Source organism: Mycotypha africana, assembly GCF_025528875.1.
Source record: "Mycotypha africana strain NRRL 2978 chromosome Unknown BDF20scaffold_2, whole genome shotgun sequence".
Lineage (NCBI taxonomy): Eukaryota > Fungi > Mucoromycota > Mucoromycetes > Mucorales > Mycotyphaceae > Mycotypha > Mycotypha africana.
In genome coordinates, this window is record NW_026515726.1 from 1,677,178 (window position 1) to 1,690,980 (window position 13,803).

Here is a 13,803-nt window from a genome sequence, read left to right on the forward strand (position 1 = left end):
AATCTAAAGTTTTTTGCATGTTCCTGGTTGTTTCTCTTTTTTATTTCTTATGACAAGTATTTCTTAAATTGTTGGATATGCTTAAATATGGAAGACTAATACTTGCAAGGACATCGAGAGAAAGCAGAAAGTTTTCGACATGCCCAACTCTGCGAAAAAAAGTTTCCAAGCATACTTTAAGTGAATTAGTAGAGTCGCAGCCAAAACCTGAAATACACGCAAAATTAGACAGAGCTGGTGTATCAACTGGCTCTATCGTCTTGGATACAGTACGACATTATACAAAAAAATACCCTTTGTGCGTTTTACTAGTTCAAGTTGGAGACTTTTACGAGGTATACACAGATATATACATATAGCTTGAATTATAATTGTAGTATCAGGGGACAATCAGCTTTAACGACAAACCTCGTCCTGCTTCACAAACATAACAACAGCTATATGAGTCGCATGCAAGACAATATGCTTCACAACTTGATCTGAAATTGACCAAGAAAATGATCACATCGAACAATACAGTGGATTTCGCTGGTTTCCCGTCTCGATCGTTGGATAGGTATCTTGATATTCTTGTCAATCGTCTTCAATGCAAAGTAGCCTTATGTGAACAATTAGGTGCTGTTTCTCAGGAGGATAAAACTGTAGTCGGAATGGACCGCCGAGTTACTAGAATAATTACTCCTGGAACAGTTATCGAAGAGCGTTTCTTGGCTTCAAATCAATACAATTACCTTTTATCAATATATCCAAAAGACGGTAAGATTGGATTGGCATGGGTTGATATATCAGTTGGTGAATTTATTATGCAAGAAACGAATTTAACGAGCCTCAAGGATGATCTGGCTAGAATTCGTCCAAGAGAGGTGATTTTACCTGATTCCATGCGACTGAAAAACCCCGCGTTAGATGAAGAATCTGTTTGTCAGGAAACGTATGATCCAGTCACTAAGTTGTTAATCAATGATTCTAATATTGTCGTCAGTTATATGCCGGATCAGCAATACGATGCCCAACTTGCCGGCCGTACATTTAATGAGCTTTTTAACCAAATTACCCATACTTTGGAGTTTAGCCAGTATGAGTTGGCAGCTGGCATGGCATTGGTCATGTATGTAAATGAGACTCACCTGGATAGAAAGCCAAAATGGCAAAAACCCATCCGTTTTGATATACAAGATTCAGTTTGCATCGACAGCGCAGCTATGAACTCCTTAGAGCTTGTGACGAACCTACAAGGTAAAAGGGCTGATAGCTTATTAGGATCGATTGATTGTACGTCAACCAGTGCAGGCTCCAGACTTTTGACGCGTTGGGTCTCGTCTCCACCCACTTCCATCGAAGAGATAAAAAAACGGCAAGATATTGTGAGCTTTTTTGTTGATGATTCATTCTTGTTGGACGATATACGCTTATTACTACGTCAAAGCACAGATGCTCAAAGAGCTCTGCAAAGACTTGCTTTGAAAAGAGGTCAGCATTCAGACATATTGGAGATATATTATACTCTTGATATCATGAAAAGAATTCATGAACGACTGTGCAATTTTACTGAGGTGACAGAATTACTTGAACAAATTAATCCGCACCATCATATAGCATCAAAAATTAAGGATACGCTTAATTTTGAGAAGGTGGAAGCGAAAGAAGTCAAAAACTGGGGGTATATACGTTACGAATCCCATCCAGAACTAGCCCGATTACATACAGAATTGCAGAGTCTGGATGATGAGCGGTTACAACTGCAAGATAATTTACGAAGTTTATGTGGGAATTCAGTATCGTTACATACGGAAGGGTCTTTAAAGCATGTAATTGAAGTGAATGCAAGGCAAGCGAGTCAGCTTTTGATGAGATTTCCCAACGCAATCCCTCTGAACCAGACGAAAAGCAAAAAGCGATTTCAGGTTCAAGAATGGATGGATATCTCTGTACGTTTGGAAGATATACAATCACAAATTGGCGACCTTGAAAAAAAGATATTTGAGGAAATGGTCGAAAGTGTATTAGACGACAGCACAACAATTTTACGAAGCTGTAGAAAACTTGCCGAGTTGGATGTTCTTAGTTCATTTGCGTATGCTGCAAACAAGTATAATTATGTGCGTCCACGCTTGATGAAGTCCAGTCGGACTTTAATCAAAGGTGGAAGGCATCCCGTTGTAGAGATCAATTTAGCAAAGAAAGGGCGGTCATTTGTGAACAATAACTGTGATGTAGGTGGAGATCAAAAAATTTGGCTATTGACAGGGCCGAACATGGGCGGCAAAAGTACTTTTATAAGACAACATGCTATCATTGTTCTTATGGCTCATATGGGCTGCTTCGTTCCAGCGGATAGCGCTTGGATTGGAATAACGGATAAAATATTCAGTCGTGTTGGTGCAGCGGACAATCTAGCACAGAACCAGTCGACTTTCATGGTGGAAATGTCGGAAGTGTCAACCATACTACAGCAAGCGACTTCAAAATCAACAGTCATCATGGATGAAGTTGGGAGAGGTACTTCGACAAAAGACGGCTTCTCTATAGCATTTGGAATTCTCGACCATTTGCATAACAAGATAAAGTGTCGAACACTTTTTGCAACTCATTATCATGAATTGGCAGATGTTACGAAGGATTACAAACACATGAAGTGCTTCCATACGAGAATTGAAGAGAATCCCCAAGGTGGTTTCAGGTTCATTCATAAAGTCGAACCAGGAGTTTGCAGGCAATCGCATGGTTTGAAAGTGGCCAAAATAGCAGGTAAGAACAAGCACTCAGCAGCATCGCATCTAGAACTAACAGCATATTATTCTGTAGGACTTCCGTCAACCGTAATTGATAAAGCGGCGGCAATGCGGCAACAATTGGATACAGAACAGCAGTCCTCCAACGGCGTTTTTTTGTTAAACGCGAAGAACTCTCACTTATAAATTTGTTTACTTTCAAGGCATTCGCATGTTGTATTATTAAATAATTTTTTATATATACCCATATCAAATTCATCATGCGCTTGAAATTCAGAACACATTTTAACGATAGACGGCAGAATCAGCCAGTAGAAATTGCCCGGAAATAACGGCCATTTTAGTTTTGTAATGCTTACCAAAGTTTGTAAATATTCATTGTTTATTTTATCCAGTACAGTACATTATCAAAGACATAAGTGATAAGCCATCCACGTTCTGTTAAAATTGTCAACCTTCGCCTCTCTGGATAAAATGTCATTCAGGGCAAAAAATCACGCTATTGTTCTAGATTTAATGGCAGCAGCAAATGAGATTACGGATAGAATTTATTGTTACGGGCATGCCTGGCCTCATCGCGTTATGGGTAAGACAACGATAGTTAAGGTTTCTTGTTCCTGACATGGTTATAATAAACCAACAGCAATTAATACATTGAAAGGTTATCCCTGCATTTTGAAAGCGAAAGAAGAATAAATATACGATGTCAATCCGGATGAGAATACAGACTTTGCCGGCGGATGTGAATCCAGAGCTCAGAGGAGGACCGCACCTCCAGTGGTCTCATTAGAATTTTGTAGTTTTTTTTTTATTTTTGCGTAACAAAAATTTAAATTTCTTCTTGAATTTTCAACAAAAATTTCAGAACGTCCTCCTTCCTCATCATCTCATCTTTTCAACAAAGAAAATTTTGATCGCCATGACTACTGGAACCATTTCAGCTCAACATTCCGAAGACATTGCTTTTGCTCGTGCACTTCACGGTGAAAAGATTAAGACTGGTCTTTTGGCCAATCTAAAGTCAAAAAACGCGGACGTGCACAACGTTGCTACAGACACATATCTCAAGATGTGGAAAAACCCCGAGGTTGAAACCAAAGAAGACGAGGATAAGAGATTGAACAGTTATACATCACTTGTAAACTCATATTACAATTTGGCAACCGACTTTTATGAATATGGTAAACTATTTAGTTGTTGGTAGTGAAAAGCAACAGGGGAAAAGGAGCTGCATTCAACAACAGGCGAGGATGTTTGAAATATTAACAGTTCCGCGTTTTTCTTCCGTTAATGACTAGGTTGGGGCTCCAGCTTCCATTTCTGCCGTTTCCATATTGGTGAAGAGTTTTTCCGTGCTATTGCTCGTCATGAACACTATTTAGCTGCTAATACTGAAATTAAAAGCAATATGCGTGTTCTTGATGTTGGTTGTGGTGTTGGTGGACCTGCCCGTGAGATTGCTCATTTCACAGGCGCACATGTCACTGGTTTGAATAATAACGCTTATCAAGTGCAAAGAGCTACTCATTACGCTGCTAAGGAGTTGTTACAAGATCAAACTGAATTCGTCAAGGTAAGAAGAGAATTTGAACTTGTGGGAGCATATATTTTAATCTGCAAGAGAATGTCACGCTGACTTTTACGATTATAAATTGAATAGGGTAACTTTATGGAGATGCCTTTTGAAGATAACACTTTTGATGCAGTATATGCTATTGAAGCTACTTGCCACGCACCTGTTTTCGAAGGCGTCTATGGTGAAATTTTCCGTGTTTTGAAACCAGGAGGAAGCTTTGGTTGTTACGAATGGTGTATGACCGAACATTTTGATGAAAACAATCCTCAACATAGAGAAATTGCTCACAATATTGAAATCGGTAACGGTATTCCCAAAATGCGCAAAACATCTGAGTGTCTTCAAGCTTTAAAGAACGTTGGTTTTGATGTTGTTATGGAACAGGATCTTGCTAATATGGGTGATAGCGTGAAATGGTACTATCCTTTAGAAGGTGATCTCCGTAAATGTCAAACCATGAGAGACGTTTTGACAACGCTTGCTATGACGAAGGTTGGTCGTTTTACCACCACGAACTTTGTTCGCGTTTTAGAAAAGATTGGGTTGGCACCAAAGGGTACTGTGGAAACTCAGAAGTTTTTGGAAACTGCTGCAGATGCATTGGTGGCTGGTGCGCAACAGAACTTGTTTACGCCTATGTTCTTCTTCGTTGCTAAGAAGCCTGAGTAATCAAAGAACACCTAAAGCTAACTAAAACTACTTTTTACTTCTTTAATTTCCTTCTTCATTATTCATATTCATCCCTTCATGAAAAGAGCGCTTGATATAATGTTCAGACAATCCTACATACTTATATTTATTTGTCGCAGTAACGAGAGAAAAGCTATATCCTTTTTTTTTAATAGAATGATAGTTTTGTTTCATATTGGGTTGTACATAACAATTTTTCGAAGAAAGATTTGTTGCAATTATTGTTCTTATTTCTTTATTCTGCTCTTGAACTCAGTCTTTTTCAATTTATTGTTTGTCGTTCCTAACACAATCCTCGCTGCCTTCGCTTGCTATTCTGAATTGGTACAAGCTCTGAGCCAAGTTCCCTTTTTTCTCTAAATTTTGGTTTCCGATGATTCTTCAAATCAATAAACTTGCACAGCCAATCGTATAATATTTTTCAGGAAAATTGGAATCTAATCACCTGAGGGTAATCAATTACAAAAGGAAAACCAATGGTAACAAGAGCGAATATTTGATTAGCTCATATTAACAAAGCAACTACATTAATACAATAGAGCAGATGATGGATACTGGTAGAAATGTCTTCTAGGGACCAGAAAAAGGCCCGTAATCCAATCCAGACAAATATGATATCCATTACAATATTTAGTAGAGCATATCATCTACAAAACTCGACTCTCAATGTGTATAAGTCAGCAATATGCCAGTGTATTGCGGAATCCTGATCCTCAGCGACCTCCAATATCGAAGGGACCCATATTATACAATTTTTTTAAGCGAAGAAAAGTCAAACCGTCGTTTTGCCTTCGGAAAACAGTTTAGAAACTTGAGATATCAATATGTCGGTGGATTACATCCTTAAAGAATGTCACCAGCATTACAACTCAATCTGTGCAACCTACAATAGAATACTAGCTTACACTATGCTTGCGTACAGAACATGGAGATCTAAAAGCGACATTGGACGTATTCAACGTCGGGATGTATATCTGAAGTACGCTATGGTTAATCATCAGTTGGAAACAGTTACTATCATGTTCGCGAGCCAAAAGAGTCTCAAGCGAAATTTATAAACTTTGCTTTGCTGGCAGATCATATACAATAATTTTGTATGGTAACAACTTTGAAAAGTTCATTCAAACGACAGATTTCTTCCGTTAGCCTTATCTCATGACCATGATCTTTTCTTTACATACCTTCAAAATGAATAGAGCGACGAACAATCTACCAGCACATCACCGTCAACCATAGCCAACCGGATTTGAGGCCATATGAGGAAGGCGCAATACAAAATGATTACAAACCTCATTCAATTTGATCCACTGAAAAGGTAAAAGAGCATTGCTAATTAAGGCTTAAATACGTTTGAGAATTATTAATATAACCGTACTTTGAAACAACACTCTGGTACAGAAATCCAGAACTCAATGTTTACTACTGAAAACCATATCACTTCGGAGGTCGAAGCGAAATTTGTGGGGAAGAACAATTACTACATCTGTTGCTGAAGCGAAGAACAAAGAAGCGATACAGTCCCAGCGCTAATATCGAGCACCTCTTTAAAATTTCAATTGGAGTCTTACATGTAGCTTGCTTAAAATGTTAAGGTAAAAGGGGGTATATACTATTATTATTTGAAAATAAATTGGTGGTTCAGAGAGCTTTATACTACTTCTTCGTTCTTTGCATATAATCATTAAGAGTATGTTTATCTATTTGAAAGGCCAAGAATGCTGAAACTTGTATAACTAATTCGTATAGTAACTGAAAGGATTTGTTCAAATCAACAACATCTTAAACGCACATGGTTGTGAACTGCGGTAGGCGAGCAAATTTTCTTATCACATACTATCATTTACATTTATAAGGTATTGCTTAAAATTCATAATTCACATTATAAATTTATTAATCGTAAAAAATAGGCATTACAGATAAGATAAATCTTGGTATGGCTGGCATAACGGTAAGAATACATATACATCAATTCTTGAAAGATCATATAATTTGAGTATTGGGGTAGATATGGAACATAGCACGAGATGCAGATATATATTATATAAAATAATGGCATAAATTTGTGAGATGACTTAGTCGGCAAAAAAAAAAAAAAAGAAAGAAAAAGAGTCAGGGCAGCAGGGCAGCAGGGCATATAATAGGCAGCATTCCTTAAAACGGTATAAATTTGCTGGTAATTGTATTTTCTAGTTGTTATTGCATATTAGAGATCGTATTGTTGTAGTCATATTCACAAAAAATAAGGGGCAGGAACTCTCCGACTTCTACCGACATCTGTTTATCTTGATAAGAAAATTGGTCTTTTCGTAACTCATTAAATGATATTCTATCATAGAATGCTGCATCCAGAGCTGTAAACACAGTTGCAGGTGATGAGCTGACTGTATTATTTTCTGAAAAAGGGAGCCGAGGAGATTCTTGACATGAAGCAGCCTTGTCGGTTGCATGTAGAGGTGCACTGTAGCCAAGCATTAATGTGGTGGACAATGAGGAATAATGTTGATTCGCCTCAGCAAGCATACTGGTGAAGTCAAAGCTACTGCTGCTACTGCTTGCTGGAAGGCTTACTGAAGTAATACTTTGCAAGTTTGTAATAAGCGGAGGGCTTATGACATGTGCAGTAGTTGAGGCTGTGGGTAAGTCACTCATAGTAGAAGCACGTTTTCTCATATGTGATTTAATTCGAGTATCATTGATCTTTGTTACTGCAGATAAACGATTTCTGTTATGGATTCTCTTGTGCTGAGCCAGATTATCTGTTCTGGAGAATTGTTTTCCACACATGTCACAGGAGAAAGGACGTTCTAACGTATGTGTCCTGAAATGACGTTTAAGATGTTCTAGACGTTTGAAATTTCTTGCGCATTGTAATAGAGGGCAAGTGTAAGATTTATCATCCAAAGCACAACTATTACCATTATTCTCATGATCTATTCTGGCCTGTTGTTGTAATTGTTGGTTACGAAGCAAGTGAAATAGCTCTTGTGAGTCGATTGAAGTGTCGCCAACAAAATTACCAATGTCAGTTATTAATGGAATGCTTGAGAACGTTTTCCGTCTTTGCCGTTGTTTATACGTTGGGGATCCTTCAAATAAGGATAATGCGCCAAAGAGCTTTTTTTGTTCAGCCGATATGGCCTTCTGCTCTGCGGACTTAAGGATAAGTGGTGAATACCCCGCTGTAAAGCTATCATATGGAAGACCGGCGCATTGTAAATCAGAACCTTCTAAAAACATCGATGAAATCGATGACATTGAACGACTTGCTCTATGACCAGCTTTACTACTGGTGGGTGCAGATTGAGCATTATGAAATTGGACAGGTGACACTGACACATGCAGTGAATCGATGTCTAGACCGTAAAATTATATGGTTAAGACGTGCAATCGATCAAAGAGAAGAAACATGGAAGGGTTTTTTTTAGTCAAGGGAATTTCATCAATTTACTTTTGTTCTTCTTTTTTTGATGTTTATTGAGTAAAAGCAAAGATGGTGAACATCAATAATTACCTGCTGAAGCAGTCAATGAAATAGGAGAATTAGAAGAAGTGTTAGGATCGTTTATAGTATTGGACACGGTAGTTTTTTGCAGGCTTAGCAGATTTTCATCCATCGCTTGAGCTACAGCAACAGCAGATAGCGACATTGACTTTCTTAGCTGATCAAACATATCTTGAGAGGAGTCCAAAGTTAAAGAAGTGGCAGGTTGAGCGACGGAAATGCTTGTTGGCTCGAGACCCATCTTTTCTTTCTTCAAATCCCTTTCAAGTGCATCCAGAAATAACCTATCGTGAGGTACCGAAAACCAATAGAAAACTTTTTGCTTTTTTTGTGTGCGGATACAATTATTTTTGTATAGCATTTCAAGAAATTCTGATTTAGGCTCTTCCAAGGATGCATCCATTCCAGGTTTCAAGTTACGTAAATCACTGAAAATGCCTTCTTCAAATTTCTTCAAATTTGTCACTGGCCTACCGAATAAGTGAAACCGGTAGAGTAAGCATCTGACAATATCTGTACCCGTAATATGGAATAGCTCGTTCCAAAAAACACAAGATACGCTTTCTCCAGTTGGCAGAGGAAAAGTACGAACTGCTTGATTTGGGTCCCAATCGTTAGTGGCTGTGCATAGAAAATACTTGAGCTCATCAATTTTTCTCAGTCTTTCATCCGTGTTTTCGTGAGTAGGCTGCTCCAGTGGCTCTAATTTTATAGCTGTAGACGAAACGGTGTCAATTTGCGGAAGATCTTCCGTGGCAATTTCTTCATGTTGTACTGTCATAGATCAAAAGTCAAATCAAACGTAAATGGTTGTTTCTGTGATCAACTTAATTTAGTGGTGATTTTTGAAATATAGAAATTAATGCGAAAGAAAAGTTGCGAAATGAGGCAGGTCTATAAATCCAAATAAAATCTAGAAGTATTAAGAAAATTGTTGAAGACAAATTAGAAAGAGAAATAAGGGGTTTAGCAAATAAGGGAGATAAGATGGAAATTGTGTTATGTAAGTTTGTAAGTCTTAAGAGTATATTATTCTTTAAACATGCAATGGCCTATAAGCAATTTCATAGTATTGCATATTTACTCCTCACAGCTTGGTGATGACTGTGATCGAAACTGGTAACATCGTAGCTTGTCATTGCTCAATGATGGCCAAATGCATATTTGATTGTCTTAAAAGGGTGATGATAGAAGGAGATATTACTGAGCAATAGAAAATGAAAGCCCAGAGAGCATGATTTTGTGACGTCAAGTAATGAGCATGGTGAAGGCAGCTCTGCTCTCCTGGACCAGAATGATGTAATTCTCTCCTTACAGACAAAGAACGGAAAGTAGTTACTTCCAACAAATTTGTTGGTGTAGTTATGCGATGACAATATACAACAGCTTAATGCCTCTTAGACATCAGAATAGATACTTAACTAAAAAAAAAAATAAAAGAAAAGAAAAAATTACGTGATTCATAGTTTCTTGATTTTGTTCATTTGAGGCATGATAAAAGTGCAAAATGGTCCGCTGTTACTAAAAAGCGTTTCCTTCAAGTCTTCAGGTACGGTTGATCTGGAGTAATTTTATGGTCTTGAAATGAATAGAGTTTTGTAGCGTCACGGTTCACTTTAAATATACAATCAAGCTCCACTAAATAATTTCTCAAATAAAAATTTAAGGTCTGAAGACGTTATTAGTCCAATTATTTCCTTTTGTCCCTATACTTTAAACTGAATTTCAGCTATTTCTTTGATCTTCAGGGTCTTTAATTGAAGTTTTGGAATTTGTAAGCACACATGTCGCTTTTTTACTAATTTTGGAAGGTGACTGGGGCTGAAAGTTTTGCTCACTGTTGAGCGTTCAGTTTTGTAGCATTAAACTCGTCTGTCTCATACATATTCATTTTAATGACAACACCACATATTTTATCACTACCCTATGATGTAATAGAGAATATTAGTCAGCATCTAGACTTATGCTCAAATACAAGCTTAATGGATACTTGCAGGCATATGCGGTACTTATACTTATCGTCGCAATATATTTGGAGGAAAATTGTTCTCGATCCGGCACAAACTACGGATCTGCATAGAATTTACTCATCGCTCAGGAAACTAGGGGATGCGAACGGACTCAAACAGCTCATATATGAGGTGAAATCAATATTTACATTGCGATTGAGTATTACATATAACTTTTACTGAATAATTGATAAGATAGGTTGTAATGGATGGTATGGACGATGCGGATCTGTCACCCATTGTAATGCTGATAAAGTTCCCTAACCTGCGGAGGTTAAGTGCAAGATATAGGAAGAAGACAACAGATCTTGAAGTGGATGTCAAATTGTTGCAAGAAATGCTAAAGTTTGGCACAATCAAACCAAAATCGTTACCATTGACAGAAGTGAGAGTATACCATTTTAATATGGATTTTGAACCCCATTTGACAGCTTATCAGAAGACACTGAACAAAGTGTCAGTATTTCCAAAAGTTAAGCTTGACATCAGACCATGTGGATTTATACAAACTGTTGGTAATGGTTCTGGCTCAAATTTGAATCCTGCGGTGATGAATAATGACAGACAACTTCAGGGAGAGAATGATCAAAGGGAGCAATTATCCGACCTGCCACAAGACTCCATTGAAGAATGTCAGAGAATTATATCCAAGTCAGAGCAATGCTGGTCGTGTGGGTTTTTATTTCGTTATTGTTGGATATGTGTACCGGTTTGTGATAGCTGCAAAGTTAGAAGAGTTCCACCGTTAGCCAATGATAAACAGAGACTTAGTCGATCAAAACAGTGGGTTTCTGTGGCAAATGATGACGATTTTAAAGTTTTTGAATAGTGCTAAGTCGAACTACAGTATTTTAACTAATATTTTAGATGAAATACATTTTTTTTTGGACGATTAATATTTTCATTTTAGATGAGTTGCAATTGTGTTGTAGACCAAAATATAAACCGTTTAAACAATGATTCAAATTCCAAAAACTTGTTAGCAGTGCGAAACAAAAAAAAAAAAAAAAGAAAAAAAAACCGTACTATTCCTCACCTGTAATGATCTAAATCCTTGAAATACAAGGAAAACCGTGTTTATTACGGCGATTATTTCTTCTTCTTCGCTGGCTTGAAAATGTCGGGTCTTCCCGCTCCAGACCAAACTGCTTGGGATATAGTCATCATGTTGATAGCGGCGTTAATGTCTCTCTGCCATAGCTTTCGACATTGCTTGCAATGAAGAACGCCGGTACCCTTGAATCCAGGGGTATTAACAATTTGCATATCATCATAGAAACAGAGGCTGCATGTTTTAGAGGTTTTGAATTCATCGATTGTGACAACAATCAATTGACCTTCAGCTTCACGTTTCTTCAGAGTTGCAAAAAGTTTACCGACAACACCACATCTTTGCCCTTTCAATTTTACTACATCTTTTCCAAACATTCCAGCACCAAAGACAATCAATGGTACCCTTCTAGGGAATCCTGAGTACTTATCAGCCTTCCACTTCTTGTCACTTCTAAAAATTATCAATCAGCGCGTAAGCTAAACGATGAACATGTAATTCATTGATACTCACTTGATTGGCGGCTGTTTGTCAACATTCTTTCCTTTCTTCTTCTTCTTCTGCTGTTTTTTCCTCTTCCTTGCCTTGCTTCTCTTTTTGCGATTGTACTTGGCCGTTCCATGAGTCAACATGTTGGCCATAGTTTCGGGTGCTCTTTGCCTTCCTTGGTACAACGTAAACCGGTCCTTTGCTGTTTCATGTCCATAAAAACTAAAGAGAGCGTCTAAGTTATTGAGCATATAACTGGTGAACGCCTCATATACTCCTAGACGAGAGGTCTTTGACGAGGGGATTTGACTTTCTACTAGATCTATTCCTGTAACAGCTTTTATACTGTTCAATTTCTTACAATATTTCGTTGACCCTGCCATATGATAGTATTCGGATGTAGTGCATCTTCGCACTTGTCTGTTATATTCAAGGCCAATAGCAGCAGTAAAAACAGACTTTCTTCCGGGATCCAGGGTAATAGGTAAATAAGTATTGTCAACTTCATCCAGAGAGAAATCATCAAGAGTGAGGTCAAATTTTTGGAACGAGGCACCATGGCCAGATTGTTGTCTTTTATAAAAAAGAAAGTCAACTGAAAACCCATCCGTTCTGACAATATTACCAAAGAGCTCTTTGTTATCACCATTCGGTGTAAGTTCAGAGATACTACATGTGCCCAAGAAGTTAAACCTCATACATTATACTCGACTGCATACCGTATTAACTGTATGCTTACCTTTTGTACCTGAGTTTCTTGAAATCAAAGACATGGAAAAACAGCTCTAATTGGCTTTGGTAATTGCGGGGTAAAGAACGTTTCACAAAAGAAGACAGAGCGTTCACGCTCAAGGTAATGAACCTCCATTGAACGGAAACCTTTGGCAGTAAGGATAGCAATTTTGGAAGAGGACGTCGTCGTACGTCAAATGGTTTATGATCATCGTGTTCGCTCTCAAATTCTGCGTTCAAAGATAACAAAAAGGGTACGAAAGACCCAGGATCAGCAGATAATGTCTTCATGTTCACTTTCTTCCCCAGCTTCTTCTTCCAAGGTTCACAAAAGGTTTGGATCTTTGCTTTTATATCTTTGGTAAGGTAGTCATCAGTTGGCCATTTAGGTTTTCCTTGGCATATCTCTTGATAGCAGAAATCACTTGTGACCTTTTTGACAAGCTTCCAAGGCATACACTACGCAAGATGAGAGCTTTTTTTAAAATTCATGTAAGACCCCAAGTAATATTGAGTTGCAACTTACCACAAATGCCGTTTGTATTTTATATATCAAAAAATAGAGAAGTTTCTCCTCAAAATTTTCCACTATACTGTTCGTATAGGAAGTAGCAATTTCGGTGCATGCTTCTGTAATGGCTTGACTAAGTCCAGGAAAGAGCTTGACAGGGAAGACAATCTTAGGGTAAGTCGTTTTAAAAGAATCAAACGAGCTCAGTAATTGTTGTGATATCAGCCTACTATTTGTTGGTCTTTGTCCATTCACTAGCTGTATCATAGAGTACCAGAAATTTTGTGTAAAGATATATTTAATACACTTTGGCTCAGCAAGAGTGGCATTTTCCAAGACGTAATAATTCACAAAGAGCTTGGCTCTAAGAACCAAGTTTCGGATAACAGAACAAGCTTCAACAACTTTTGACTTGAATGTGTTGCGATAGTCACCAAAAACGCAGTTATCAAGAGGCAACCTTCTTGTAAACGCCTTGTAATTACTTCCCAAATGATGTTGAAAGACCTCT

General features: G+C 37.8%; 7 protein-coding genes across 7 annotated transcripts; 3 read left to right on the top strand and 4 right to left on the bottom strand.

Annotated features, from left to right (window-relative positions):
* Positions 1 to 77: 77 nt before the first annotated feature.
* Positions 78 to 2,918, top strand: BDF20DRAFT_814036 (DNA mismatch repair protein MutS; the record flags this gene model as incomplete). The annotated part of the gene is made up of 3 exons (XM_053076935.1): positions 78 to 335; positions 438 to 2,748; positions 2,806 to 2,918. 3 exons carry the CDS (start codon positions 78 to 80, stop codon positions 2,916 to 2,918), a joined length of 2,682 nt encoding a protein of 893 aa, XP_052939249.1.
* A 628-nt stretch (positions 2,919 to 3,546) lies between these two features.
* Positions 3,547 to 5,179, top strand: BDF20DRAFT_952560 (sterol 24-C-methyltransferase). Its single transcript, XM_053084885.1, has 3 exons — positions 3,547 to 3,913; positions 4,031 to 4,305; positions 4,393 to 5,179. The coding sequence occupies exons 1-3, from the start codon at positions 3,652 to 3,654 to the stop codon at positions 4,975 to 4,977; spliced, it is 1,122 nt and encodes a 373-aa protein (XP_052939250.1). The 5' UTR covers positions 3,547 to 3,651; the 3' UTR covers positions 4,978 to 5,179.
* Positions 5,180 to 7,191: 2,012 nt separating this feature from the next.
* On the bottom strand, positions 7,192 to 9,281 carry BDF20DRAFT_910428 (STE like transcription factor-domain-containing protein; the record flags this gene model as incomplete). The annotated part of the gene is made up of 2 exons (XM_053083707.1): positions 7,192 to 8,351; positions 8,510 to 9,281. 2 exons carry the CDS (start codon positions 9,279 to 9,281, stop codon positions 7,192 to 7,194), a joined length of 1,932 nt encoding a protein of 643 aa, XP_052939251.1.
* Positions 9,282 to 9,932: 651 nt separating this feature from the next.
* Positions 9,933 to 11,441, top strand: BDF20DRAFT_852683 (uncharacterized protein). The gene is made up of 3 exons (XM_053080092.1): positions 9,933 to 10,138; positions 10,213 to 10,639; positions 10,707 to 11,441. The coding sequence occupies exons 2-3, from the start codon at positions 10,396 to 10,398 to the stop codon at positions 11,336 to 11,338; spliced, it is 876 nt and encodes a 291-aa protein (XP_052939252.1). The 5' UTR covers positions 9,933 to 10,138; positions 10,213 to 10,395; the 3' UTR covers positions 11,339 to 11,441.
* Positions 11,442 to 11,667: 226 nt separating this feature from the next.
* On the bottom strand, positions 11,668 to 11,975 carry BDF20DRAFT_852695 (uncharacterized protein; the record flags this gene model as incomplete). Its single annotated transcript, XM_053080093.1, has 1 exon — positions 11,668 to 11,975. A coding segment is annotated over exon 1 (225 nt), but the record flags the coding sequence as incomplete, so codon positions are not given.
* Positions 11,975 to 12,747, bottom strand: BDF20DRAFT_930969 (uncharacterized protein; the record flags this gene model as incomplete). Its single annotated transcript, XM_053084738.1, has 1 exon — positions 11,975 to 12,747. One exon carries the CDS (start codon positions 12,745 to 12,747, stop codon positions 12,070 to 12,072), a length of 678 nt encoding a protein of 225 aa, XP_052939254.1. The 3' UTR covers positions 11,975 to 12,069.
* A 241-nt stretch (positions 12,748 to 12,988) lies between these two features.
* BDF20DRAFT_800382 (uncharacterized protein) lies at positions 12,989 to 13,757 on the bottom strand (the record flags this gene model as incomplete). The annotated part of the gene is made up of 2 exons (XM_053076361.1): positions 12,989 to 13,240; positions 13,308 to 13,757. Coding segments are annotated over 2 exons (702 nt in total), but the record flags the coding sequence as incomplete, so codon positions are not given.
* Positions 13,758 to 13,803: the final 46 nt, after the last annotated feature.

Bases quoted from the DNA above. Each gene is read 5' to 3' on its own strand.
- BDF20DRAFT_952560 (XM_053084885.1), top strand. From the start codon at position 3,652: ATGACTACTGGAACCATTTCAGCTCAACATTCCGAAGACATTGCTTTT. The intron at 3,914-4,030 runs GTAAACTATTTA...GTTAATGACTAG, and splicing joins AACCGACTTTTATGAATATG to GTTGGGGCTCCAGCTTCCAT. The intron at 4,306-4,392 runs GTAAGAAGAGAA...TAAATTGAATAG, and splicing joins ATCAAACTGAATTCGTCAAG to GGTAACTTTATGGAGATGCC.
- BDF20DRAFT_852683 (XM_053080092.1), top strand. From the start codon at position 10,396: ATGACAACACCACATATTTTATCACTACCCTATGATGTAATAGAGAAT. The intron at 10,640-10,706 runs AGGTGAAATCAA...AATTGATAAGAT, and splicing joins ACTCAAACAGCTCATATATG to AGGTTGTAATGGATGGTATG.